Consider the following 23,609-nt stretch of genomic DNA (forward strand, 5'->3'; position numbering starts at 1 on the left):
TCATCTAGTTCCAAACCCCCTGCCACGGGCAGGGGCACCTTCCACCAGACCAGGCTGCTCCCAGCCCCCTCCAACCTGGCCTTGAACACTGCCAGGGAGGGGGCAGCCACAGCTGCTCTGGGCAACCTGGGCCAGGCTCTCACCACCCTCACAAGGAAGAATTTCCTCCTCAGATCTCATCTCGGGGCCCGGGGATCGGCTCCTGCAGGCTGCGGCCCCGCTCCCCGCCGCAGCCATGCCCCTCACGGCCGGCCCCGGGGCACCTCCGGCCCCGCCGCCCCCGCTGCTCGGCTCGGGGACGCGCCCCGGAGCCCCGGCCCCGCCGCTGCCACCGACATGGCGGCGCCCCGCGGGCAGCCACGTGACCGCCGTGTCACATGACACACACCACATCACGTGGCGTCGGGCCGCGCCGCGCGCCGCTGGCGCCACCTGCCGGCGGGTCCTGTCCTCGCCGCCGCCGCCGTCTTATAGGGCCCTGCCCGGCTTCCGTACGGCCGGAAGTGCGTCAGCATCAGGTGGCCGGAAGCGGCGGGAGGTGACGGGGGCGGCCGGGCGGAGGGGCTGGCGGGCGGCAGGGCCAGAGCCGGCGGCGGGCGCCGGGCCGCGGTAAGTGCGAGCGGGCAGCGCGGGCCGCCCGTCCCCTTCCCCCGCTCCCCTTCTCCCCCTCCCCTTCCCCTCAGCTGACGGGGGGCGGGGGCGCATGCGCGGAGCCCCCCTCCCTGCCCGGGGGCGGCGGCAGCAGCGGGGCGTGCGGTGCCCCGTGTGCGGGTCTGTGTGTGTGGGTGTTACATGGGTGTAGGTGCAGCCGTGGGGGGAGGAGCGGGGCTCGGGTTGGCAGCGCTGCCCGCCGGGGGCCGGGCCTGCCGGCCGCCCAGCCCCGGGGCTGGCCCAGCCCTCCATCGCCCTCTACCACTGCCTGACAGGGGGGTGTAGCAAGGGGGGATCGGTCTGTTCTCCCAGGTAACAAGCGATAGGACGAGAGGAAACGGCCTCCAGTTGCACCAGGGGAGGTTTAGGTTGGAGATCGGGGACAATTTCTTCTCCAAAAGGGTTGTCAAGCAGTGGCACAGGCTGCCCAGGGCAGTGGTGGAGTCCCCATCCCTGGAGGGATTTAAAAGCCGTGTAGATGTGGTGCTGAGGGACATGGTTAGTGGTGGCCTTGGCAGTGCTGGGTTAACGGTTGGACTCGATGATCTTAAAGGCCCTTCCCAACCAAAACGATTCTGTGATCGTGCCTGCAGCCTTCTGATGGCGGCGGGGACTGAAACAGAAGGGGGAAGAAGCACAGACAAACCAAACGTGATGGTTTTGCACTCTGGTGTTGTAATCCAGTGGAGAAAAAAAAAAATTCCTTCCCTGTTACTTTTCTCTTCGGCACAGGCATTAACTGTGGGCTCTTGGCCAAAACAAGCTGTTTCACCCCCAACATTTCACTGCTGGGTCTGAAGGTCCTCACCCGTACCAAAAAGGTATCGTCTGACCTTTTGCTGTCAGTGGTGCTGGGTAATGGGGGAGGCACAGGACGGGGCGGTGTGCTGGGTGGGGGGTCTCCTAGCCTGTGTACCATGAGGGTTTTCCAGCATTACTGAAAGCCCTTTTGAATGTTTCAGAGGGACCAAAAGCCCAGCCAGCATTTCAGAGTGCACTCATATCCCCTTCCACAGCGCTGAACCTCCGAGGCGGGTGGCATCCCTTCAGGAATGTTATTTTCCCTGGTGTTCAGCAAACGCTCAGCTGTGCAGTTGCTCTCTTGGCCGAGAACTCAGCTGTGAGTGTGACACACAGACACATACACAAAGTTGTTTCCATCCCAAAGGGCCTCCGCAAAGTGCATTCGCACCCTGCAGGGCCCAGCTCCAAAACTCGCTTTCTGACTGGCTTTTTGGAGCCACTGGAAGTGAATTTTCTGGAGAGACTCGTCCAGAGGTGGGAAGGAGTTTGGCTGTCTTCGAACAAGAAGGTGGGAGGAGGAAGGAAGGCTGATTACTCAGGGTAACAGGAAGAGAGGAAAATCGAGCAGAAGTGTAGGTTGGGTTGGAAGAGAAATGCTGTAGAAACTTAAAAGATCACAAAGATTTAGGCGGGGGGTGGGTGAAGGTCACGGGCAAAAGCGCACTTGGACCAGCCTGTTTCTTTCAAAGGTGTTTGAAGCATCTCGACCCAGCCTGACCTCGCTCCCCTGCGCGTGGTCTTCTCTTTTTTTGCTGGATTTGGAGCAAAAGAGGAGAGAAATATTCTCTTTACTGAATAGCGTCCCAAATGTGTCACAGCTTAACGCTGCGTGGATGGCATTAGCAGCACGCGACGTTCGCCTTTGGAGCCTTCGGTGCGCCAACGCCGTGACTTTGATTCTCTGCCTTTGAAGCGGGGCTGTCCTTGCTGAGAAGGGAGTTTCTGGTAACGGCAGAGTGCTGGATTTTGTAGGTGCTGTCACCTTTCAACAGCAAATAGAACTTGTTTTAAAGAAGTGGCGTGCCTCTCGGTAGTGCTGGCCTCTCAATAATAGAAAAATAGATAGAAGACATGCAAAATAGAGTTAGGCAAGGAAGTCTCTCAGAAAGCTTGTTGAATGATCTTGTTTGAGATCATTTTCACGGCTTGAACCAGCCCCTCCGAGTGTCCCCCAGGACAAGCTCTGTGAGGGGAGATGATGCTGGCAGGGATGGGGTCTCCTTCTCCCAGCCACGGTGCAGATCTGAGCCTTGCCCCCTTCACGGCTGCCTGTCTCCAGCCTCACAAAGTCAGTGTCACATCACTTGCAACCAGTTCAGGCTGGGCATCACAGCCAGTAGAACCAGAAATGATGTTTTCATCGAACATTTCTATGTGCTAAACAGGAGAGCTTTGAAATCCAGCTCCTGCGTGCTGCCGCTGACGGCTTTGCGCGGCCTGGGCTGTGCCACAGCGTCACAGCTCCTTTGCTGTCCGGGTTCTCAGAGGGCTTTTCCTTTCCCCCACTCACAAGACGGTCAGGAAGGGGTAGAGTCTCTCCTGCCTGTCATGATTTGACTCCTCACGCTGGAAGGGGATGGCCACAGCCTTGCAGCTGCCTGGCTGGTGGGGAGTAGCCCAGCCGTAAGGGTCAGCGGTGCCTGGGCTCTGCCTGGGGTCTGTGGAGCAGAGCCTGATCTGCACCAGGGGGCTGCCCCGGGGTGTGCCTTGAGATACAAATAAGGTGCCTGACAAGCTTAGCACCTAACGAGTGTCTCACAGTATTTATCAGCCATTTACTAGTCATCTTAAAAACACATTGGCCTCTTTCTTGTACCCTCCTCCTTGCATGGCTGTCTCCAGAGATCTTCATTTCAGCTTGCCTTCCCTCTTTTTTTTCCCCCAGAGCCCCCTGTTCTCCACCCAGGTTGCTTTTTTCACCTCTCCTGCTGGAGTGGCTGCAAGGGTTACTGCTCCAGCAGCTTCTCACCTGCCAGCTGGCGGTTTCTGCCCTCAAGCTCTGCCCATGGAGCAGAGGAGGAGAGATCTCCCTGGCTGCCTCAGTGCCAGTTGACACACTTGACCCCAGAGGGCTGAATTGAGCCACTCGACTTTGCACTGGAGCAGATCAGGAGACAGAAGCTGAGCCCCGTCATGGCAGAGGTAAAGCTCCCTGGTGAGAGAACAGCCTGCAGAGAGCAGCAGGCTGCTTGTGCCTGTGCCAGATCAGAGACGTCTCACCTGCCTGCCTGCTCCTGTTACTGCTTTTGCTGCTGTGGGAGAGTTCAGGGTGCACAAGAGACAGTCGAGGCTGCTGCAAGGAACCAGCCCCCAGCAGGCAGCACCCCACATCTGGCACCAAGAGGGAGCAAACACCGTCACTGCGACTCCCCATCCTTCCACCCTCTCCCCTTACCCTCCCTTTCCATCTCACCCTTCCTTGGGAGGTGAGATGATGCTTTGCCGTTGTGATGCAGGAATAGGTCGTCTAATGGGTCATGGGAGATGTGGGGATTTGTGTACTCAAAAAAAAATCCACCTTATGTTCAGCCAGAGCTGCTTGTCATCCCCCATCCCACTGCAGCCCTCTCCTCCTCAGATAGCCCAAACACAGAGCGTTCTCCCCACCTTTTCTTCCCCCAAGGTATCCATTTTGCTGCTGCAAAGCTGAGTTTGCCTGCGCTGATTCGACATCTCCATCTAGCCCTGCTCAGGAGGCCGCCTGTGTAAGCAGAGCTCAGAGGGATGCCCACAAAGGATTTATTTCCCCCACGTGGGGAGCACAGAAGCTAATGCGTATCGCTGTTGCGGCGTCTCAGGCAGGCTTCGGTGTTCCTGATGGCTTGGCACAGGGTTTTAAATAAGTTGATAACGCCTGGTCTGATGGATCTTTGGGGTTGGCTGCATGTGGTGGGATAAGGGTGTGTTGCACAGAGCGCTGACCTGGTGCTTTTTTTTTAAATCAGCATCTGAATCGTCGTAAACAGGCTCGTTTGGCAGCTTGTGCAGGCTGGCAGCGCACAGCCTCACGCCTGACAAATCTCTCATCCTCACCCTCTGTGCTGTAGATGGTTTAGGCAGGAGTTAGGAAGCATTTTTAAGCCTTTTGTACCCTAAAACTATGAGCAACACTCCCAAGTCTGAAGCATAGAGCTCTGTTCCCTCTGTTTCTCAGCTCAGGATGTAGCATCTCATAACGATTTGTGTTACTTCTCTCATGCTCTTCCCCAACTTTGTTTTGGGACCACATTTCTCCTTTCAACTAACCTGCAGGTCTGGGCCAGCTTTCACTCTGTGGGCTGGTTTTGCGGAGACTTTACTCACAGCCTCCACATACTGTCTCCGGGTGCAAAGAGCCGTGTGGCACCCTAGATATTTCCACAGCTTCTCGGGTGGTGGTTGGTGTTTCAGACTATGGTGACCGAAGCAGCAGAGTGCTCTGTTCGAATTCTTCTCTTGAAGCTGCAGTTTTACCGCAGAAGTATGTTTTCTTTGTTTAGAATGAAAGAAAAGCAGTTTGGGTCTCTTAAAAATGCAAGAGAGATTATTTTTTTCTTAACTGCCACAATCTCTGCCAGGTTTCTTGTAGCTGCTGAGTAGCAGGTAATACCCAACTGCTGGGTACCCCGATTTCGGGGATGTCGGGTCACCTGGGTGCTTGTCTTGGACTGCCTGTGCATGAGGTGCTGTTCGATAACCACCTCAAGAGGACAAGAGGACACAGCCTCAAGCTTCGCCAGGGGAGGTTCAGGTTGGACATTAGGAAGCATTTCTTCTCAGCAAGGGTCATTAGCCATTGGAAGGGGCTGCCCAGGGAGGTGGTGGAGTCACCATCTCTGGAGGTGTTTAAGACAAGACTGGACATGGCACTTAGTGCCATGGTCTAGTTGCCATGGTGGTGTCAGGGCAATGGTTGGACCCGATGATCCCAGAGGGCTCTTCCAACCTGATTGATTCTGTGATTCTGTGATAGCAGCTGCCTCACAGCTTTGCAGGGAAACGGCTGCCCTGGCTGGGGGAAGCACTGGCATCACCTCACTTTCAGTAGCGTAAAGGATAGATTAAAAAGTGCTCCGTGTTAGGTGGAAGCCACTCATTCTTCGTCTGCCCTTTTTTCAGTACCTGGAAGCAATTCTGACCCCAGTAAGTTGTGACCCATGGCTACAGCACTAATATGCCGAAGATTTCCCAGGCTGAGCAGGGTGACCGCATTTTCGACCACAGCCAAGTGCAAGGCCGAGAGCGGAAGCAGCGAAAGCGAGCAGAAAAAGGCAGAGAACCCAGAGACAGCCAACACCAGAACCGAATCCGCGGCCACAATCCAGTTGTTGAACCCGCTGGACTACAGAGTGTTGTATAACCCATCTGCCTATGCCAAAAGCAGAGCTGCCTCCCAGCAGCACGCTGCTAGGAACAGCGGCCAGGCTCTCGGTGACGCTCTCACCAGCCCTGGCTCTGCACAGGTCCAGCATACGTTTGGGGCCGCCTCTTCTCAAGCTTTGCCACCCCTCAGAAATGCCCTGCCGAAGGCCAGGCCCAACCTGCTCCTCGAGCAGACCGTGTCGGCGCGGCTCTCTGCGGCACAAAGCAAGGAGGAGGCAGAGAAGGAAAAAAGAGAGATGCACGACTCCAAGGAGGACCCTCGCGTGTTTCAGAAGGGGAGGCCTGAGTACAGATCTCTCAGCTACGACAAGTCTGAGCCCATAGAGACCCTTCCTTTAGAAGAAGGTGACTCGGTTTTACACAGCGTGGCGGCACACAAGGGCAGCCAGAGCCCAGGAGCTATCACAGATTGCTTTCGCAAGCTGAGCCGTTTGCCAGCGGAACGACACGCAGCGTTGTTGTCCGGACCCGCGTTTAACACCCTGTGTCGCTGTGCTGTCAAAAGCGTCAGGTTGTTCAGTACCTCAGACCTCATTGACATCTTAAAGGCTTGTGTTCGTTTGGTTGTTCCACCCGCCCACCCTCTGCTGAACGCGTGCGAGAACGAATTCTGCCGGCGGGTGTGGGACATGAACCTGGACCAGCTGCTGCTGGTGGCCGATTGCTGGCGCTGCCTGGAGCGTAGCGTGCCTTCCTACCTGAGCATTTTGTTCAGCTATGCCAACATGCACTGGAAAGACCTCACGTTGCCCCAGCTTGTTCAGCTTGTTTATATCATAGGTGAAGGCCGGAGGTCACCCGTGGACTTGATGCAGAAGGTGGAGAGCGTGATTTTGAAGTACTTGGACTCCTTCACCTTGGAGGAGGTGGGTGCTATCTGCTTAGGGATCTTCAAGTCCCTCAGTGATATCTCTGACCACGTCATGAGAAAAATTGCAGACAGAGTCTCGCTGCAGATGGAAGACATGAGCACCTACGCTTTGGTGAACGTGCTTAAAATGCTCCGCTACACTCGCATGGACCACTTACCCCTCTTGAAGGAACTCGGGAAGGTCATTCCCCCTCGGATTCCTACGGTAAACATCCAGGGCATCATGCACATCACGCTTACCTGCTCATCCCTACACTACTTTGACGAAGGCATTATGGCTGCTGTTGCCATGTCTTTGCCTTCTAAGGTGATGTACTGCCGAAGCAAAGACGCTGCCAAGTTCTTGTGGTCCTTTGGGTGCCTGGACTATGAACCTCCAAACGAGGAAGAGTTTTACTCCAGCCTGATAGAGCAGATGCATAGAAAACTCCATGAATTTAGGAAGTTTCCAGAGCATCTCCTTACTGGTTTGCTTGGCCTGGCATTTGTCAAACGCTTCCCAGAGGAGCTGATAGACTATGCTTTGAGGGATGAGTTTGTCCAGAAAACGAGGGGTAGTAAATATGAACTCGAAAAGGACCTGTTCACCCTGAGTAGGAGCGTTGACATTGAGTGCCCAAGCTACCGAGGCAGCCGCCTTCCACCTCAGCTTTCTCAAGAGATCACCGAGATGGTTTTGAATTTTGCAGAGCAAGAAATCTACGTCAGGCCTGAAATTGTGGAAGCCACGTCTCTTCTCGAGAGCATGCTAGGTGGCCCCGAGTATGTGAAGAACCACATGATCCTCCCTCACACGAGAACGAGTGATCTGGAGGTTCATTTGGCCGTGGATGGACGTCCCATCCCTTTCAACTTAAAAGACCTTACTGCAGATAAGAAGCTAAAAGACATCGGAGTTAGTCTAACGGATGACTTAATGACTCAGCTTATAAAAGGGAGATCTAGTAGCCAGTCTCCCGTGGAAGTGGAAGATGAAGGCAGGACTCCTGGTCAGGAGAGGGGGGATCGTGCTGCACTTTCAGGTGGAGCTCTCACTGCAGATGCCAAATTGCAAGTGGAGCCTAAATCAGGGCACTGTCTTGAATCTCCAACTTCTCTTGCGTTGAATCCGCAGCCTCGGGGGGTGAAACTGGCAATTCAGGTGTCCAACCGAAACCACTACTGCTACTGCTCCAAGCGGCTCCTGGGGCTGCACTGCTTGAAGCGGCGGCAGCTGCGGCAGCTGGGCTACGTGGTGGTCGAGCTGCCCTTCTGGGAGTGGTTTCCTCTGCTCAAACGCACACGTTTGGAGAAGCTCAGCTACCTCCACTACAAAGTGTTCGACCCAGCGCTGCTTAGCAGCGCTGGCTAGTCTGGTGTAGGGCTTGCTCAGAGGCTGACACAGCCTCCCAGGTGCATCTCTCTCTCTGATCACTGGTTAAAATGGTCTCTGAGTGTTGGTTACGTTTTTGGCAGGTGCTTTGTGTGCCCAGGCTGCCTTGCTATGTTAGCCAGCTCTGCTCTGCTGACAGTCACGTGCCCCGCGCTCTCCTTTTGTACGTAGATCCTCAAATGCTTCCGTGACAAATAAAAACTACTGTCCTATTCATTTTTCTCCATGATTACTTTTTTCTCTGCCCTAAATGAAATTGGACAGATTTGGTGACTCTGTGAGAGCAGAACAGTGACATTTGGGAGGCAGTTGGGATGATTTTTAGTCATGAAGCTGACGTGGGTGCCAGAAGCACACGTTATTTCCTTACTCTTTCCATCACCATCAAGCTGGGGCTGGTGGGCACACGGTCTGAGTTTCTCCTTTAGGGGCTGTGCATGAGCAGGACAGAGCGTGAAAGTGGTGAGATGGAAGCTGGAGCTGATTTTTGGGCTCATTAATTTCATGCTCAGCTCTCAGCAATGCCTGGCAGAGAGCATTTGCATCCTGTTGACCCTGTTGGTAATGTCTGTCGCTGAACAGAGCTGACAGATCCACCTCGAGACGATTCCCCTGCCTGGGTGCTGATGAGTCCTGTGCAAACTAGATCACAAACTCTGGCTCCGTGGAGCATCTGCTCTGGGGGCTGCTGGGTTCACCCTCGGGCACGTGGCTCATGGTGGTTTATTTTCTTGCTCAGGATGGCGCCTGGTGTCTGATTTCTTGACGCCACTCAGGACAGAGCTGCTGGTTTCTTCCTGAGCTCTCAGGTGGTGTTTCTCTCCAAGAGGATTATTGCACATGGAGGTGAAGCTGCCATTCCCACTGCAAAGGCAGCCAAGCTGTTCCGTTTTGCAGCGTGGCATTTCAAGGCGTGCTGAGCTGGAGGATGGGGAAGAGAGGTGGCAGTAACCAGGTTGCAGTCCCAGACAGATCCTGTATATTAGCTCATTTTGGCTGCCTGGTTTAAAATGTCTGGGCTGGTTTTTTTCCCCTCTCCCTCAAATACTCACCGGTATGGATCACCTTAGTTCAACGCCCACTATGCACGTTCCTTGCTGCAGCAGCTCCCTAGTTGTATGTAGGACACCAGGAAGGCACTTGGTGGCTAGCTCCAAAAAGCCTGGTTTTAAATGACTTGTCCAAGACCACGGAGGATCTTGCTGGCGTAGAAAAGTAGAGAGTCCTTCAGGTCTGCATTTCAACACCTCAGTTGAAAGAACTTCATTCACCTTAGAGCAGGCACACACCCAAGAGAGATGGGACAGTTGTGTGACATCCTGGTGGCACTTCGTAGTCTTTGAGTCCTTTGTGATCTTTGAGTCGTTTGTTTTGCCAAGTACTGACTTTAGTCCTGCAGTTTGCTGGGTGTTGTATTTTTAAAGTGTTCATAAATTCAGTTCTCGCTTTGCTTCTTTACACAGAAGCTTAGTCCTAATCTCATTCCAGTTTCTCATTTGATCTGTCTCTTCATACCCACTGTCTGTCTTCTGAGTTGTGTTTTCATGGGAAGAGTCAACAAACACAGCCATGGCTTAAAGCAACTCAGTGACCCAAGTTGTGGAGGTGAAGGTGTCTCTTCTTGCTCACCTTTGTTTAAGGAAGGTTTCACCAAGATCTCGCTGAATGTGAATGCACCAGCCTGGTCTGGTTGGAAGGGATATGGAGAAGTCGTCAGCCCAGGAAAACGAGATGTGGGGAGAAATAGAAGAGAGGGCAAACCTTGAGTCATCCCAAGAAAGGTATCAGAGAGAGCTGATTTGCCATTTTTTGTAATACCAGGGATAGGAGGGCCAAGCTGATTGGTTCAGAATGAACCAAAAGCTGTAGCTTTGTCACACAGCCTGTAGTTAAACGAGCGACCTTACTCCCACAACATCTGGGTGCCAAAAGTTAGACCAGTTCAAAAGCTTATTTGAGCAATTCCTCCCTGGCAGCCCTGTCCTGGAAGCGTGTCAGGCTCAGAAAGCCGGGGAAGTAGTGTTGGAGGAGCGTTGGTTTGTGCTTGCCCTGTTCCTGTTGCCCTGTTGTGTGTCCTCTTGAGTGTCCTGTTGAGTGTTCCTGTGTGCCCTGTTGGAACACGTCCAGAGGAGGCCATGAAGATGCTCAGAGGGCTGGAGCACCTCTGCTGTGGAGACAGGCTGAGAGAGCTGGGGCTGTTCAGCCTGGAGAAGAGAAGGCTCCGGGGAGACCTTCTAGCACCTTCCAGTACCTGAATGGGCTACAGGAAAGCAGGAGAGGGGCTTTTTACAAGGGCATGGAGTGACAGGACGAGGGGGAACGGTTTTAAACTGAAAGAGGGGAGATTGAGATGAGATCTGAGGAAGAAATTCTTTGCTGTGAGGGTGGTGAGACCCTGGCCCAGGTTGCCCAGAGAAGCTGTGGCTGCCCCCTCCCTGGCAGTGTTCAAGGCCAGGTTGGATGGGGCTTGGAGCAACCTGGTCTAGTGGAAGGTGTCCCTGCCCGTGGCAGGGGGGTTGGAACTAGATGGTCTTTAAGGTCCCTTCCCACCCAAACCATTCTATGATTCTAAGCAGGAATTGCTCCTGGTGGCTGTCAGACCACATATTGGGCTAGCAGGGGTGCTCATCTGACCCGCCACAGCTCTTCTTAGGTTCACACCTGCTCCGGTCAAGCATTGCCATTGCAACCTTCCAGCTCTGCTCTCTGCAGACTTGGCTTCCATTGTGTTGATTTTTCTATGTTGGATTTGTACCTCGGATACCACGTTCTCGTTTCAGGCTGCTGTGCTGGGTCGCACGCAGACCGGGCTGCTCCCGTGGGCTCAGCAGGCAGAGCGAGCTCGGTGTCGCTCTGAGCTCCAGCGGTCGGACCGGCGTGTCCCCAGGAAGCCAATTTCATTTTGCCTGAACTAACAGCTTCAGTTGAAATCATTAAAGGGCTGCTTGTTCTTGAAGGAAGCAGCGAGTTCCTGATTTACAAGGTTGCCTGAGGCAATGACATATTAAAAGGAAGGTTAACGTAAGGTTAAAACTCTTACCTCGCAGATAATTTCATTCTTAAAAGGGATCTGATATAACCAATTCGAGTCACATTTTTTTCAATGGAAACGAAGGTGCATTCGCTTGAGTTTCTTTAATGAACGTTGTCAGAAGAATCAGCTGGGTCAGTGTTCAGAACGTAGATAATCTCCCTTAGAGCCATTAAATGCCCTCTGCTCCCTTGGTGCTATTAAATGCTGATTATTAATATTTGTGTTTAATCTCAGCTTACATCTGAGGCTCCCGAAGCCCTCGAGAAACGTCTCTTTGCGGCAGCGCCGTGTTAGCGCTGGCTGGTGTTCCCCTCGTCCCGAGAGGCCCCGTGCGAGCTCGTCCTGTTGGGTGTTGTCCAAGAGCGCAGGCAGGTCCTGCCTCAAACTGCTGAAGGCAGCAGATAGACGTGGCGTGTGGGGGGGACCGGGCACGGAGACAAAACACGGTTCAAGGCCGCCCGGTGGGGATGGTCACAGAGCAACCCGTGTCCTCCAGGTCCGGCTGAGGCTGCTGAGAGCTCACACCAATTCCTTTGACAACCTCTTGTGATATTTGATGCTTTATCTACAAAACCTCCTGCATCTTTGATAAACTTCCGTATCTAATTGCTGCTCTGTCTGTAGGTAAGGTGGTTTTAGTTAAAACAGCCATTTTTGCTTGGATGTTTCTCCAGGGGTTCACTAATTAATATTAACACAATTTTTTCTCTCGATCCTGTCTCTCCACCACAGTCATTTGGGTTTATATTGGCTGCACCTCCTGGACTCAGGTCTGAGCTGCCTTTTAGGAACTACTGAGCGTGTAATTCATACAGGCTCCAAAACACGAGATCATTTTACTGTTCACTGATGTTCACTTTCTTTATTTTGCCTTTTTTTTTTCCACAAGCTGAATCTGATGCTCAGCAAGTGAGCTCTCTCCAGCTGCCAAGATGGTAATAAACGTCTGTCTCCCGCAGTTCAAGCCAAGAATTCACTGCAACAAGGTAAAATAATGATGGGGGTGGTTTTAGGGAGCTGGAGGGAAGGAGGGGTGAGGTGGAAGTGGCATGTTGGACTGGCTGGGGCTGGGCAGGGCTTGTTTGCTGCTCATCTGTGATAATTAGCGGTGTTTCTGGAAGACTGATTTTTGGCTGGCCATGCCAAAATTCCTGAGAAAACAAAGCAAAGGCAACTCGCAGCAAACCCATCATTTTGTGTGGTCTGGCTGGTTCAGAGACGGGTTTTAACATGGGAGGCTGTGGTGTGTCCACTGGCAGCAGAAGGACTGAGGACAGATGCAGGTATGAAGCGTAGGCTTTTTAGCCTGCAAAGCTGAGAGCAGTTTTGTCAATTAAAATCGTTTTCCAGTGATGTGGGAGGGTTGTGATTTGGGTGGTTTTGCTCACAGCATTTTCTTCCAAGCTCACCAGTCTTCTGTCATTCCCAGCAAGGAGGTTTTGTGAACCGCTGTTGGGAATCTGGGCTGCTGAATCCCCTTCCCCTTTTGTGCTTTGGTCTTGAGAGAGTCCTTGATGTACAAGCACTAAGAGAATCTGGGTGCTTGGGATCTGCAGCTGACGTGAAGATAAAGTGGAGCTGAAGGTTCAGTGCTTTGAAAAAATCAGTATTGAGAGAGTTCCCAGAAGTTACTCTTAAAAATTTGGTTTGTCCTGTCTAACTGCAAGTCTCCCCACTGACTCACGCCCCAATATCCAAGACAGCCTTGGATTTTTCAGTATTGTGCTGTAAAAAGAGCAGTACAGGTGAGACCATCCATCCGGGTGGTGTTTGAGAGACCCAGCAAGTGCTGCAGACCTTTTAGGCCCCAGAGTTTCCAGGAAAGGGAAGGGGTAGAGCCAGCCTGCCCAGGAGCAGACCAGAGGGTGGGATTGCATGTTCTTCAAAGAGTTGTGGTGAATGGAGTTAAATCCAGTTGGTGGCCAGTCACAAGTGGTGTTCCCCAGGGCTCAGTACTGGGGCCAGTTCTGTTCAATGTCTTTATCAATGATCTGGACGAGGGGATCGAGTGCACCCTCAGTGAGTTCACAGACGACACCAAGCTGGGTGGCAGTGTTGATCTGCTGGAGGATAGGAAGGCTCTGCAGAGGGGTCTGGATAGGCTGGATCGATGGGCTGAGGCCACTGTGTGAGGTTCAACAAGGCCAAGTGTTGGGTCCTGCACTTGGGGCACAACAACCCCACGCAGCGTTACAGGCTGGGGGAAGAGTGGCTGGAAAGTGCCTGGTGGAAAAGGACCTGGGGGTGTTCGTTCATGGCAGCTGAATATGAGCCAGCAGTGTGCCCAGGTGGCCAAGAAGGCCACCAGCATCCTGGCTTGTATCAGCACTAGTGTGGCCAGCAGGACTAGGGCAGGGATCGTCCCCCTGTGCTCGGCACTGGTGAGGCCGCACCTCGAATCCTGGGTGCAGTTTTGGGCCCCTCGCTACAAGAAAGACCTTGAGGTGCTGGAGCGAGTCCAGAGAAGGGCAACGGAGCTGGGGAAGGGGCTGGAGCACAAGTGTGATGAGGAGCGGCTGAGGGACCTGGGGGTGTTTAGTCTGGAGAAAAGGAGGCTGAGGGGAGACCTTCTCACTCTCTACAACTGCCCGAAAGGAGGGTGTAGTGAGGGGGGGTCGGTCTCTTCTCACAGGTAACAAGCGATAGGACGAGAGGAAACGGCCTCAAGTTGTGCCAGGGCAGGTTTAGATTGGAGATCAGGGACAATTTCTTCCCCGAAAGGGTTGTCAAGCATTGGAACAGGCTGCCCAGGGCAGTGGTGGAGTCCCCATCCCTGGAGGGATTTAAAAGCCGTGTAGATGTGGTGCTGAGGGACATGGGTTAGTGGTGGCCTTGGCAGTGCTGGGTTAATGGTTGGACTCAATGATCTTAAAGGTCCTTCCCAACCAAAACGATTCTGTGATTCTGGGAGACATGGGGTGAGACCCAGCCTGGTTAGATGGATCTCCCTTGGGGATGGGTTGGGTTGATCCCAGAGCAGAAGGCAGTTGGACAGCTGACCTCCGGGGGTTTCTCTGGGATCCTGTAACTGGGTGATTGAAGTTCATCTCCACATGGCAGGATAGGCTGACACGGTGTTTCACCCCTGTTGAAAGAGAGGAGACTCCCGTCTCCCCCATGCACACGTGCTCTGCTCCCAGTCACGCTCTCCCACTTGATTTAGTTCCCTGACCCAGCTAAAACCACAAACCATCCATCATTTTCCACTCTTCTAGCAGTTCAACCAGCTCTGCAGATGGCTGGCCAGGTAACAGGGTGCAGAGGAGAGAGGATGGGACCGCATGGCTGGAGGAGGGCGGGAGAGGGTCTGCTCTGCCTCAGCAGCAGGGATCTCCTGTGTTGTCTCAGCTGCACGTGGAACCGCAGCCTTCGTTCCTAGTTGATGTCATCCTGCGAATCTGCGTAAGTGCTTGTGAAATTAGTTTCCTTTTATTTTCTTGCTTCAATTTAAATCCGTTTTTCTCACAGATTTCTGCTGATGGTTATGAAGTGGAGAATCTGATTTCCGAAGACCTTGCCAGGAGGAATCGTGGTTTCCGCAGCGAATACTTCATCAAACCTCCAGTCCACGTCACGATCTCCTTTCCCTTCAACATTGAGATCTGCAGGATTAACATCGACGTCTCATCTGGGGGATACCAAACCTTCTCCGGGCTCGAAGTTTACACCTCTACCTCATGCAATAAAACCTCTTGGCAGAGCCCTGAGGGTCAGTTCTCAGGTCTGGCCGGTCAGCCTGTGTCAGACAAAGACACTTTCACACTGGTGGGCAAAGCTGTCTTAAAAAATCAAAGCAAAGTGACGTTCGGCCACAGAGGTTTCAAGCCGAGGCCTCCCTTCCATCAGATGGAAAATGTCTTCTCCTACCCTGGCTCTGTGTCTCAAGACCTCTGGAACAAAGGGCCTGCCTCGCTCAGCAACGTATCACACTTAAAAATCTGCATCACCCACGTGGCCGGAGGCGGCCTGCCTTGCATTAAGAGGCTGGAGGTGTGGGGACAGCCTGCCAAGTCGTGCCCGCAGGAGGTGATCGAGGGTGTCTTTCAGGTGGCCTCCCAGTTCTTCGCCCAGGATGTCGGCAGCCTCAAGCCAGAGCTCTGGACGCCGATGGAGAGCGACTGCGTGCCCTTCAGCGCCAACGACAGCGAGCAGCAGACCCTCCGCAAGCTGGTGGACGTCGTCCAAGACATCCCCGAAGAATTCCTGGACCCCATCACTCTGGAGATCATGACCTTCCCCATGCTCCTGCCCTCCGGGAAGGTGATCGACCAGACCACCTTGGAAAAATGCAACCGGAGTGAGGCGTCTTGGGGCAGGGTGCCCAGCGATCCTTTCACTGGGGTGGCCTTCAGCCAGCACTCACAGCCCCTACCTCACCCTACCCTCAAGGCCAGGATAGACCACTTCCTCTTACAGCACAGCATCCCCGGTACCAACCTGCTCGGGAGGGCTCATGCCTCGGAAATGCTCGTACCTTCTTCTGTAACAATGTCTTCTCTGAAGAGGAAGATGGACTGTATGGATCAGAGCTCCGTGCAGCCACCCTATTTTTCTTCTACAAACTTACTTGTCACGTCTACCTCAGAGAACAGTGCTAAAAAAATGAAAACTGACAGTGACTCGCATTTGATCCAGATGGACTGTTCGACAGGTACCGTGGCTCCCTACGTCACTTGTGTTTCTTCAGTGTCTTGACAGCGCGGGGCCAGGTTTTCCAGTCAGGAGGCTCCAGTGCACATTCCCATCCTGCCTCTAGAACACTTTAAAGCTGCTGTATTTTGCTGGTGATAGATGTTGTGGAGGTCAGGTCATTGTCTTCTTCACCTCCCCTCTCCTCAGCACCACCTGCCACCCCTGGGTGGTGGCTCCTCCCATTCTGTTTCACTTTTCCTCATCTCTAGGGTCATCATTCTCGTCGTGTTACCTGTGCACTCTGTTTCACAGCCCTCTTGGTTGCTCGGGTCACTGTGTTTCCCTTTTAGGTTGTATTTCCTTTCTCCTCCTTGCTCTCAAGCCACTGTCCATGTGGAGACAAGGTTTTTCTCACATCATGAAGCTTCTTTATCATGGGTGATTTATTATCCCAGACATCCAATATGTTCTTGCATCAGCAAGAAAATATGCAACAGCAGGAAAAGAAATGTCTGGTGGTGCAGTGGTGGAGGAGGAGACAGCGCAGACTGGGAGAGACTTACCCAGGGTTTGCAGTTAGTTTCCCCCTGTACTTGGCACTGGTGAGGCCACACCTCGAATCCTGGGTTCAGTTTTGGGCCCCTCACTACAAGAAAGACCTCGAGGTGCTGGAGCGAGTCCAGAGAAGGGCAACGAAGGTGGTGAAGGGTCTGGAGCACAAGTGTGATGAGGAGCGGCTGAGGGACCTGGGGGTGTTTAGTCTGGAGAAAAGGAGGCTGAGGGGAGACCTTCTCGCTCTCTACAACTGCCTGAAAGGAGGGTGTAGCCAGGGGGGGGTCGGTCTCTTCTCCCAGGTAACAAGTGACAGGATGAGAGGAAATGGCCTCAAGTTGCACCAGGGGAGGTTTAGGTTGGAGATCAGGGACAATTTCTTCATGGAAAGGGTTGTCAAGCGCTGGCACAGGCTGCCCAGGGCAGTGGTGGAGTCCCCATCCCTGGAGGGATTTAAAAGCCTTGTAGATGTGGTGCTGAGGGACATGGGTTAGTGGTGGCCTTGGCAATGCTGGGTTAGCGGTTGGACTCGATGGTCTTAAAGGTCCTTCCCAACCAAAACAATTCTGTGATTCTATAAAGCAGAAAACCAGGTGCAGACATTAGAGAAGGGATGTGACTTGTGTCTACAGGGGAAGGAAACGGGCACTGGTGTCCTTTCCTCCTTGCTGTTCTCAGAGATCTGGTAGCAGCGCTGCTGGGCATAAGCTCCAGGAGGCAGAACAATGGTCCAGACCTGCAACCCTGAGATAATTTCCCTGAAAAGCTGAGTGATTTCACCCACCTCGGTCCCCAGCCACGCCGCAGCTCCTGGCTGGGCAGGCAAGGCACCGCTGCGGCAGCACGGACAGACCTGTGGGATCATCGAGTCCAACCATTGCCTTGACACCACCATGGCAACTAGACCATGGCACTAAGTGCCATGTCCAGTCTTTTCTTAAACACCTCCAGAGATGGTGACTCCACCACCTCCCTGGGCAGCCCCTTCCAATGGCTAATGACCCTTGCTGAGAAGAAATGCTTCCTAACGTCCAACCTGAACCTCCCCTGGCCAAGCTTGAGGCTGTGTCCTCTTGTCCTATCGCTAGTTGCCTGGGAGAAGAGGCCGACTCCCACTTCACTACAACCTCCCTTCAGGTAGTTGCTCCTCTTGACTCCACTCTCAATCTTTTGCCCAAACATCTATTTTGCCATCTTTACTTTCTCCCTTGTTGGCACAGGAATTCCTGAAACGTGTTGGGAGTTGCTGTCAGTGCGGCTGTCACGTGGGTATAACTGCACAGCGTGCAGCAACGCTTGTGTCTTCTCTCTGGTATCGTTACCCTGAGTTGCTGCTTTAGGTGATAATCCCACTGGAGGAGGAAGGTAAACTTAAGCTGGGAGGAGGGAGAGAGATGTCTTTAGCGATCTCATATTGAGATGAGCTTGAAAAGAGCAGCAGCAGCTGTGAGGCCGTCTGTTGCACACAGTCTGGTCTGAGTAGGACAGTACAAATACATGGTGCCCGGGTGTCTTCTGGTCACCAAGGGCTGTCTCTCTAGGCAGGTAAGTCGAGTTTTTTTGTGTTCTCTCAACTAGTGGTCTGGAACACGTCAAAATGTGGCCCACAGCTGCTGATTGCTGTCTCTCCCATCGACTTTCTCCCAAAATTGCCCAAAAATGTTTTGAGGAAAAAACTTAGGTGGTCCTTTGATATTAAACAAATTCTTTAAAGACTTGGTTGAAAATTATTGATGTTTGGTGGTACTGGGAAGAGTAGGAAGAAGTCAGACCACACATTTCTGCTCTGATCTCTCAGTCTGGAGCTCATTCCATGTTTTAGGAGGAAACATTAGTTATTTTCATTGCAGAGGCGTGTAACAGCTCCCGCAGGAGCAGGGGCTGCCCCGTGGGGTCCTGCAGCTCCCAGGGGAGCCGTGCCCGTACATAAATAACAGCACAGTGCCCAGGGAGTGAGAGCTTCAGTATTTCATCAGCCTTGATTGCTGGAGCAAATGTGCAGCACTAATTCAAAGGTCTTCCTCTGGGAGACGGCTTTAACAGGATTAGTGATGCAGACACCAGTCTCTTAATGCATAGTCTTAATTAACGCCTTCGGATCGCACAGGACTAAGTGCTGCAGGGAAGGGTCCAGCCCTGTGCCTTTGGCTTTATCCCTTGTCTCAGAACTGGGATAAGTCCCCCGGGTATTGTTAGTGGTTTAAATGTTCCCAGTTAGCTGCACGAAGCGAGCGTGGGAGCCCTGGGCTGGGGCCCTCGGTGGAGCCGCCGGAGGGATCTGAGTTTCTGGATCATTCGGCATCTTGGCCAAACGACCTGCAGATGTAAGGCAGCACCTGAGTGTTCGATGACATGAATGTCTGACTAATCCATAGGACTTTCCATCTTCAGGACCCAAGGGAGATGAGGCACTACATCCCCATCCTGGCATCTCAAGGGGGAAAAAGAGACCTCTCAAGAAAACGAGGAGCAGAGCTCCTAAAATCCCAAGCGTTGTCCCAAATCACCGATGTTGAGGTGTTGGAGCGAGTCCAGAGGAGGGCGACCAAGCTGGGGAAGGGTCTGGAGGGTCTGACCTATGAGGAACGGCTGAGGGAGCTGGGGGTGTTTAGCCTGGAGAAGAGGAGGCTCAGAGGTGACCTTAGTGCAGTCTACAACTCCCTGAAGGGAGGTTGTAGCGGAGTGGGAGTCGGCCTCTTCTCCCAGGCAACTAGCAATAGGACAAGAGGACACAGCCTCAAGCTTCGCCAGGGGAGGTTCAGGTTGGACATTAGGAAGCATTTCTTCTCAGCAAGGGTCATCAGACATTGGAAGGGGCTGCCCAGGGAGGTGGTGGAGTCACCATCTCTGGAGGTGTTTAAGAGAAGACTGGACATGGCACTTAGTGCCATGGTCTAGTTGCCATGGTGGTGTCAGGGCAACAGTTGGACTCGATGATCCCAGAGGGCTCTTCCAACCTGGTTGATTCTGTGATTCTGTGAATGTTCAGAGGCAAAGCAGCGTTTCTGTTGCATGCTGACAGCTTGCTTCTTCCTGGTGTCCACTGCTCCAGCTTGTGCTTCTCTTTGCAGATCTGGTCTCTCACGAACAAAAACTGTCGGAGAGTTTGGACACGGCCTTGAACTCGGCGCTCAGCTCGATGCCCTCGTTCACTGCCAAGCTCATGAAGAGCCAGGGGCAGGCGCAGAGCGAGGGAGGCTGCAGCAGCTTGTGGAGCGCGGGCACCGTCCTCGGTAAGCAGCAAACGCCTCTGGTTCACCTTGGGGAGCAAGAGGGGAGAGGAGAACTGGGGCTGGGTTAATGGAGAGGGTTCTGCTGCTGCTCAGCATCTTTCTATGTCTCTTCAGACCCCAAAATAGTATATATTCAATATAAAAATATTATATTGTCTCCCAGGAAGCTTTGCTTAACAATCCCTAACTCCTGCTCTTGTATCTCAGCAGTTTTAATGGTTTATTCTCCCAGTGAGGCAGGTTAGACCTTGTTGACCCCCAGAAGGTGAGGTACGGCGTCCATGTCCACAGTCAGAGCAGGCTTCACCATGAGCCCTGTGATTTCCCGCGTCGTTGGCTGTAGCTTGTCTGGGCTGCCCAGGGACGATCCTGGATGCGTTGTGCTGAGATGTGGTGCTCAGCCCAGCCTGCAGCAGCTCACTGAGAGCTCACCCCACGTCAAGGCTGTGGCTGTTGCCAGAGCTCTAAGAGTTGGGCTGAGTGGCTGAAATGTTGCCAGTCAGCTGCGCAGAGCGAGCTGGGGAGTCTTCACGTGGATGGGGAATGAGTCTGGTGCGGAGATGCAGCTGGAGAGGTGTAAATTGCTCTTGCAGCCCAGAAGCCAACCATGTCCTGGGCTGCATCCCCAGCGGCGTGGCCAGGAGGGCGAGGGAGGGGATTCTGCCCCTCTGCTCCACTCTCGGGAGACCCACCCTGCAGTGCTGCGTCCAGCTCTGGGGGCACCAACATCAGAAGGACACGGAGCTGTTGGAGCGAGTCCAGAGGAGGCCACGGAGATGCTCAGAGGGCTGGAGCCCCTCTGCTCTGGAGACAGGCTGAGAGAGCTGGGGCTGTTCAGCCTGGAGAAGAGAAGGCTCCAGGGAGACCTTCTAGCACCTTCCAGTGCTAGAAGGTGCTAGAAGGTCTCTCCAGTCCACCTACCTGAAGGGGCTACAGGAAAGTGGGAGAGGGGCTTCTTACAAGGGTATGGAGTGATAGGACAAGGGGGAACGGTTTTAAACTGAAAGAGGGGAGATTGAGATGAGATATGAGGAAGAAATTCTTTGCTGTGAGGGTGGTGAGACCCTGGCCCAGGTTGCCCAGAGAAGCTGTGGCTGCCCCCTCCCTGGCAGTGTTCAAGGCCAGGTTGGATGGGGCTTGGAGCAACCTGGTCTGGTGGAAGGTGTCCCTGCCTGTGGCAGGGGGTTGGAACTAGATGGTCTTCAAGGTCCCTTCCAACCCAAACCATGATGTGACTCTATGATAAATCTAGCGAATACTACGTGGCGTGCTGACCCCTGACAGCAGCAGGTAACAGTAGCAACGTCACAGGCCAACCAGCCAAGTGTGTGCCCAGAATCCCATCAGATTTGAATGTATATAGCCCAGGCTGTTGAGTCCTTGCAGCTTTCATCACACCTGCTAGTTAGCCCAGCTGTATATGCATACCCGAAATGATTTCTTCGGGGTGCAGGGAAGCACTGAACCTTTATAGGTCCCTCTGCAAGCTGATGTGCTAACTGCTGGCTCGCTCCTCTTCCTCCCCTGAGCGAGGATCTGCCTGCTCATGGCAGAGGAGTGGGCTCAGAGGGACCAAGTGACCCCAAGAAATGGCCGGGGCTGCGCAGCTCCCACTGCCTGTCTCTCTGTCTCCCTCTGAACAGCTTTTGCTGTTTCACAGTGACATTAAGCTGTTAAGCTTTTTCCTGTCCCCTTTAAAATTGCTGCTGTTGAAGAGTTGACTGAGTGGCCCTTGATAGGTGATGTGTGACAGGAATGCGAAGCGACACCTAAAGCATTTCACTCGGGAATCGGTGATTTTAATTCAGTGGAAAAGCGGAGGGGAGGCCGATTCAGTCGCAGTAAAAGTGAAAAGCCCTTTACAGTCATCTGTCCTCAATGAAAAGCCTCATGTTGGAAATGCTGACGTGATCCAGCCCCTTCTGAGCACAACCTCGAATCCTGTGTTCAGTTTTGGGCCCCTCCCTACAAGACAGACCTTGAGGTGCTGGAGCGAGTCCAGAGAAGGGCAACGAAGGTGGTGAAGGGTCTGGAGCACAAGTGTGATGAGGAGCGGCTGAGGGACCTGGCGGGGTTTAGTCTGGAGAAAAGGAGGCTGAGGGGAGACCTTATTGCTGTCTACAACTGCCTGAAAGGAGGTTGTAGCGAGGGGGGAGTCGGTCTCTTCTCCCAGGTAACAAGTGATGGGATGAGAGGAAATGGCCTCAAGTTGCACCAGGGGAGGTTTAGATTGGAGATCAGGGACAATTTCTTCCCCGAAAGGGTTATCAAGCATTGGAACAGGCTGCCCAGGGCAGTGGTGGAGTCCCCGTCCCTGGAGGGATTTAAAAGCCGTGTAGATGTGGTGCTGAGGGACATGGGTTAGTGGTGGGCTTGGCAGTGCTGGGTTAACGGTTGGACTTGATGATCTTAAACGTCCTTCCCAACCAAAACAATTCCGTGATTCTATGATCTGAATGAACCTGCCCCAGGAGCTGGGCCGTTCCCTTTCCTTACGGTAGTGACAGACAAAACGAGCCACAGCCTGAGCCGTGAGCACCCACAGCTGTGCCGTGTGTCCACAGAAACCTCGTAGGCAGGATTGGGCCCATAAGGGGTGGCACAGCGTGGACTTGTCCCCGCCTCTGACCGAGCCCCTTCTCCTGTTGCCTTTGCAGAGCAGGGCAGGAGCAGCCAGACCCAGGGATGCGCTTCCTGCGGCAAAACCTTCTCCTCTTATTTCAAGACGGAGCCCATTTACCAGCTTCCCTGCGGCCACCTCGTGTGCCGCCCGTGCCTGGCCGAGAAGCAGAAGTCCCTGTCGTCGCTGCTGTGCGGGAGCTGTAAGAGGCCGGCCGCCACGCACGACGTCAGGAGGGTTCACTTCTGAGCCCCGGGCTGCCGGGAGGGCGAGGAGAGCGAGCCGCTGCTGTCCCCCGTGTCCGTGTTGAGGAGGACGAAGGGCTTTGGAGAGCTGGCCAGAGGAGCACCCGTACCGGCGGAGAGGACTCGGTCTTGTTGTGCTTTACAGAGCAGCGGGGGGTGGGGGGTTAGAGCAAAGCGGTCCGAGGATAATAAAAGCCATAGCTTCTTTAACGAGGAATATGTATTTATACCGAACTGATTCCCACCCGTCGCACCCGTCCCCGTGGCTCAGTGGTTTAGCATAGGTGCCTTTGGGACTGTCGAGTTTAGCTTCCCTGTGAGTTCAAACCATTTACGTATCTGACGAGCAGCCGTGGACCAGGCGCAGTCCGTTGTGATCGACAACACGCAAAGCTACCTGATTTCTCCCCTGCCTCGCTCCCCTCCACCCTGCGGTGCCCCCGTTCTTCCCGGGCGTCCAGCGAGTCACGACGAGAGGCCGTGGGTAACGCGTGAGTAACCGGCAGCGATCTCACCCCGCTCGGACGAGCTCGTGTAGAAAAGCCATCGCGTTACCTCAAACGTCACTCTCGGTTTGTGTCGTGTGACTGGACCAGCTCCCGTCTGGCTGGGGACATTAAATAGACATTTAAGCCTTAATAAAATCATGTTTAAAGTCAGGTTTTCTTTCTGACTCGTTAATTGGTCTCATTGTGTGTCTTAATGATTTCGTGGAGTGAATCTCTTTGCAGACTGCTGGATAAATGGGCTGGGAAAAGCGAAGTCGGTCGACACAAAGGATCTGCAGACCCCGGGGGTGTCACAGCAGCCGCGTGGACTGTCACGAGGTTGAGACTCAGATCCCTAAACCCGAGGAGGAGGTCTGGTCTTCAAAGAGCTGTTCTATAAAAAGCCAGAAGACAAATGACTCCGTCCCCAGCGTGTCCTGGCTGTGCCGAGGGTAAGGTGACAGCAGAGGGGTTTGTCACCTGTGTGACCCCCTGCTCTTGCCACTTAGTTGATAATTTCTCTCTGCAGAGCAAATGTTTCTCACTGATGTTCTGTGCCAGTTTCTCTGGGGTAACGAGCCCCCAGCTGCCTCAACTCACCTTGGCATGTAATAAATACCTTTAGTCTCTTAAAAGGCACCGACTTGCTGAGCAGCCCATCGTGTTCGTGGCTTTCTGGTCACGGGAAAGAGCTGTCTCGTCAAGCCACTGAAACACGGGTTTGTGTCTGCACTGAGTTGATCCT

At 53.6% G+C, this 23,609-nt stretch overlaps 2 protein-coding genes across 6 annotated transcripts; both read left to right on the forward strand.

Moving 5' to 3' along the window:
• Nucleotides 1–527: 527 nt before the first annotated feature.
• On the forward strand, nucleotides 528–8,276 carry FASTKD5 (FAST kinase domains 5). Of its 2 annotated transcripts, none has more exons than XM_068403208.1 (2): nucleotides 528–609; nucleotides 5,554–8,276. In XM_068403208.1, the coding sequence occupies exon 2, from the start codon at nucleotides 5,592–5,594 to the stop codon at nucleotides 8,037–8,039; it is 2,448 nt and encodes an 815-aa protein (XP_068259309.1). In that variant the 5' UTR covers nucleotides 528–609; nucleotides 5,554–5,591; the 3' UTR covers nucleotides 8,040–8,276. The 2 variants fall into 2 exon arrangements, with proteins under 2 accessions (XP_068259309.1, XP_068259308.1); XM_068403207.1 differs by lacking the exon at nucleotides 528–609 and adding an exon at nucleotides 1,384–1,472.
• On the forward strand, nucleotides 541–23,035 carry UBOX5 (U-box domain containing 5). Of its 4 annotated transcripts, none has more exons than XM_068403210.1 (5): nucleotides 541–609; nucleotides 11,984–12,080; nucleotides 14,563–15,745; nucleotides 19,350–19,511; nucleotides 22,169–23,035. In XM_068403210.1, exons 2-5 carry the CDS (start codon nucleotides 12,027–12,029, stop codon nucleotides 22,378–22,380), a joined length of 1,611 nt encoding a protein of 536 aa, XP_068259311.1. In that variant the 5' UTR covers nucleotides 541–609; nucleotides 11,984–12,026; the 3' UTR covers nucleotides 22,381–23,035. The 4 variants fall into 4 exon arrangements, with proteins under 4 accessions (XP_068259311.1, XP_068259310.1, XP_068259313.1 ...); XM_068403209.1 differs by lacking the exon at nucleotides 541–609 and adding an exon at nucleotides 1,399–1,472; XM_068403212.1 differs by lacking the exon at nucleotides 541–609 and adding an exon at nucleotides 1,753–1,771.
• The last annotated feature ends 574 nt before the right edge of the window (nucleotides 23,036–23,609 follow it).

Source organism: Nyctibius grandis, chromosome 6 (genome assembly GCF_013368605.1).
Source record: "Nyctibius grandis isolate bNycGra1 chromosome 6, bNycGra1.pri, whole genome shotgun sequence".
Lineage (NCBI taxonomy): Eukaryota > Metazoa > Chordata > Aves > Nyctibiiformes > Nyctibiidae > Nyctibius > Nyctibius grandis.

Bases quoted from the DNA above. Each gene is read 5' to 3' on its own strand.
- FASTKD5 (XM_068403208.1), top strand. From the start codon at position 5,592: ATGGCTACAGCACTAATATGCCGAAGATTTCCCAGGCTGAGCAGGGTG.
- UBOX5 (XM_068403210.1), top strand. From the start codon at position 12,027: ATGGTAATAAACGTCTGTCTCCCGCAGTTCAAGCCAAGAATTCACTGC. The intron at 12,081-14,562 runs GTAAAATAATGA...TTTTTCTCACAG, and splicing joins CAAGAATTCACTGCAACAAG to ATTTCTGCTGATGGTTATGA. The intron at 19,512-22,168 runs GTAAGCAGCAAA...TTGCCTTTGCAG, and splicing joins GAGCGCGGGCACCGTCCTCG to AGCAGGGCAGGAGCAGCCAG.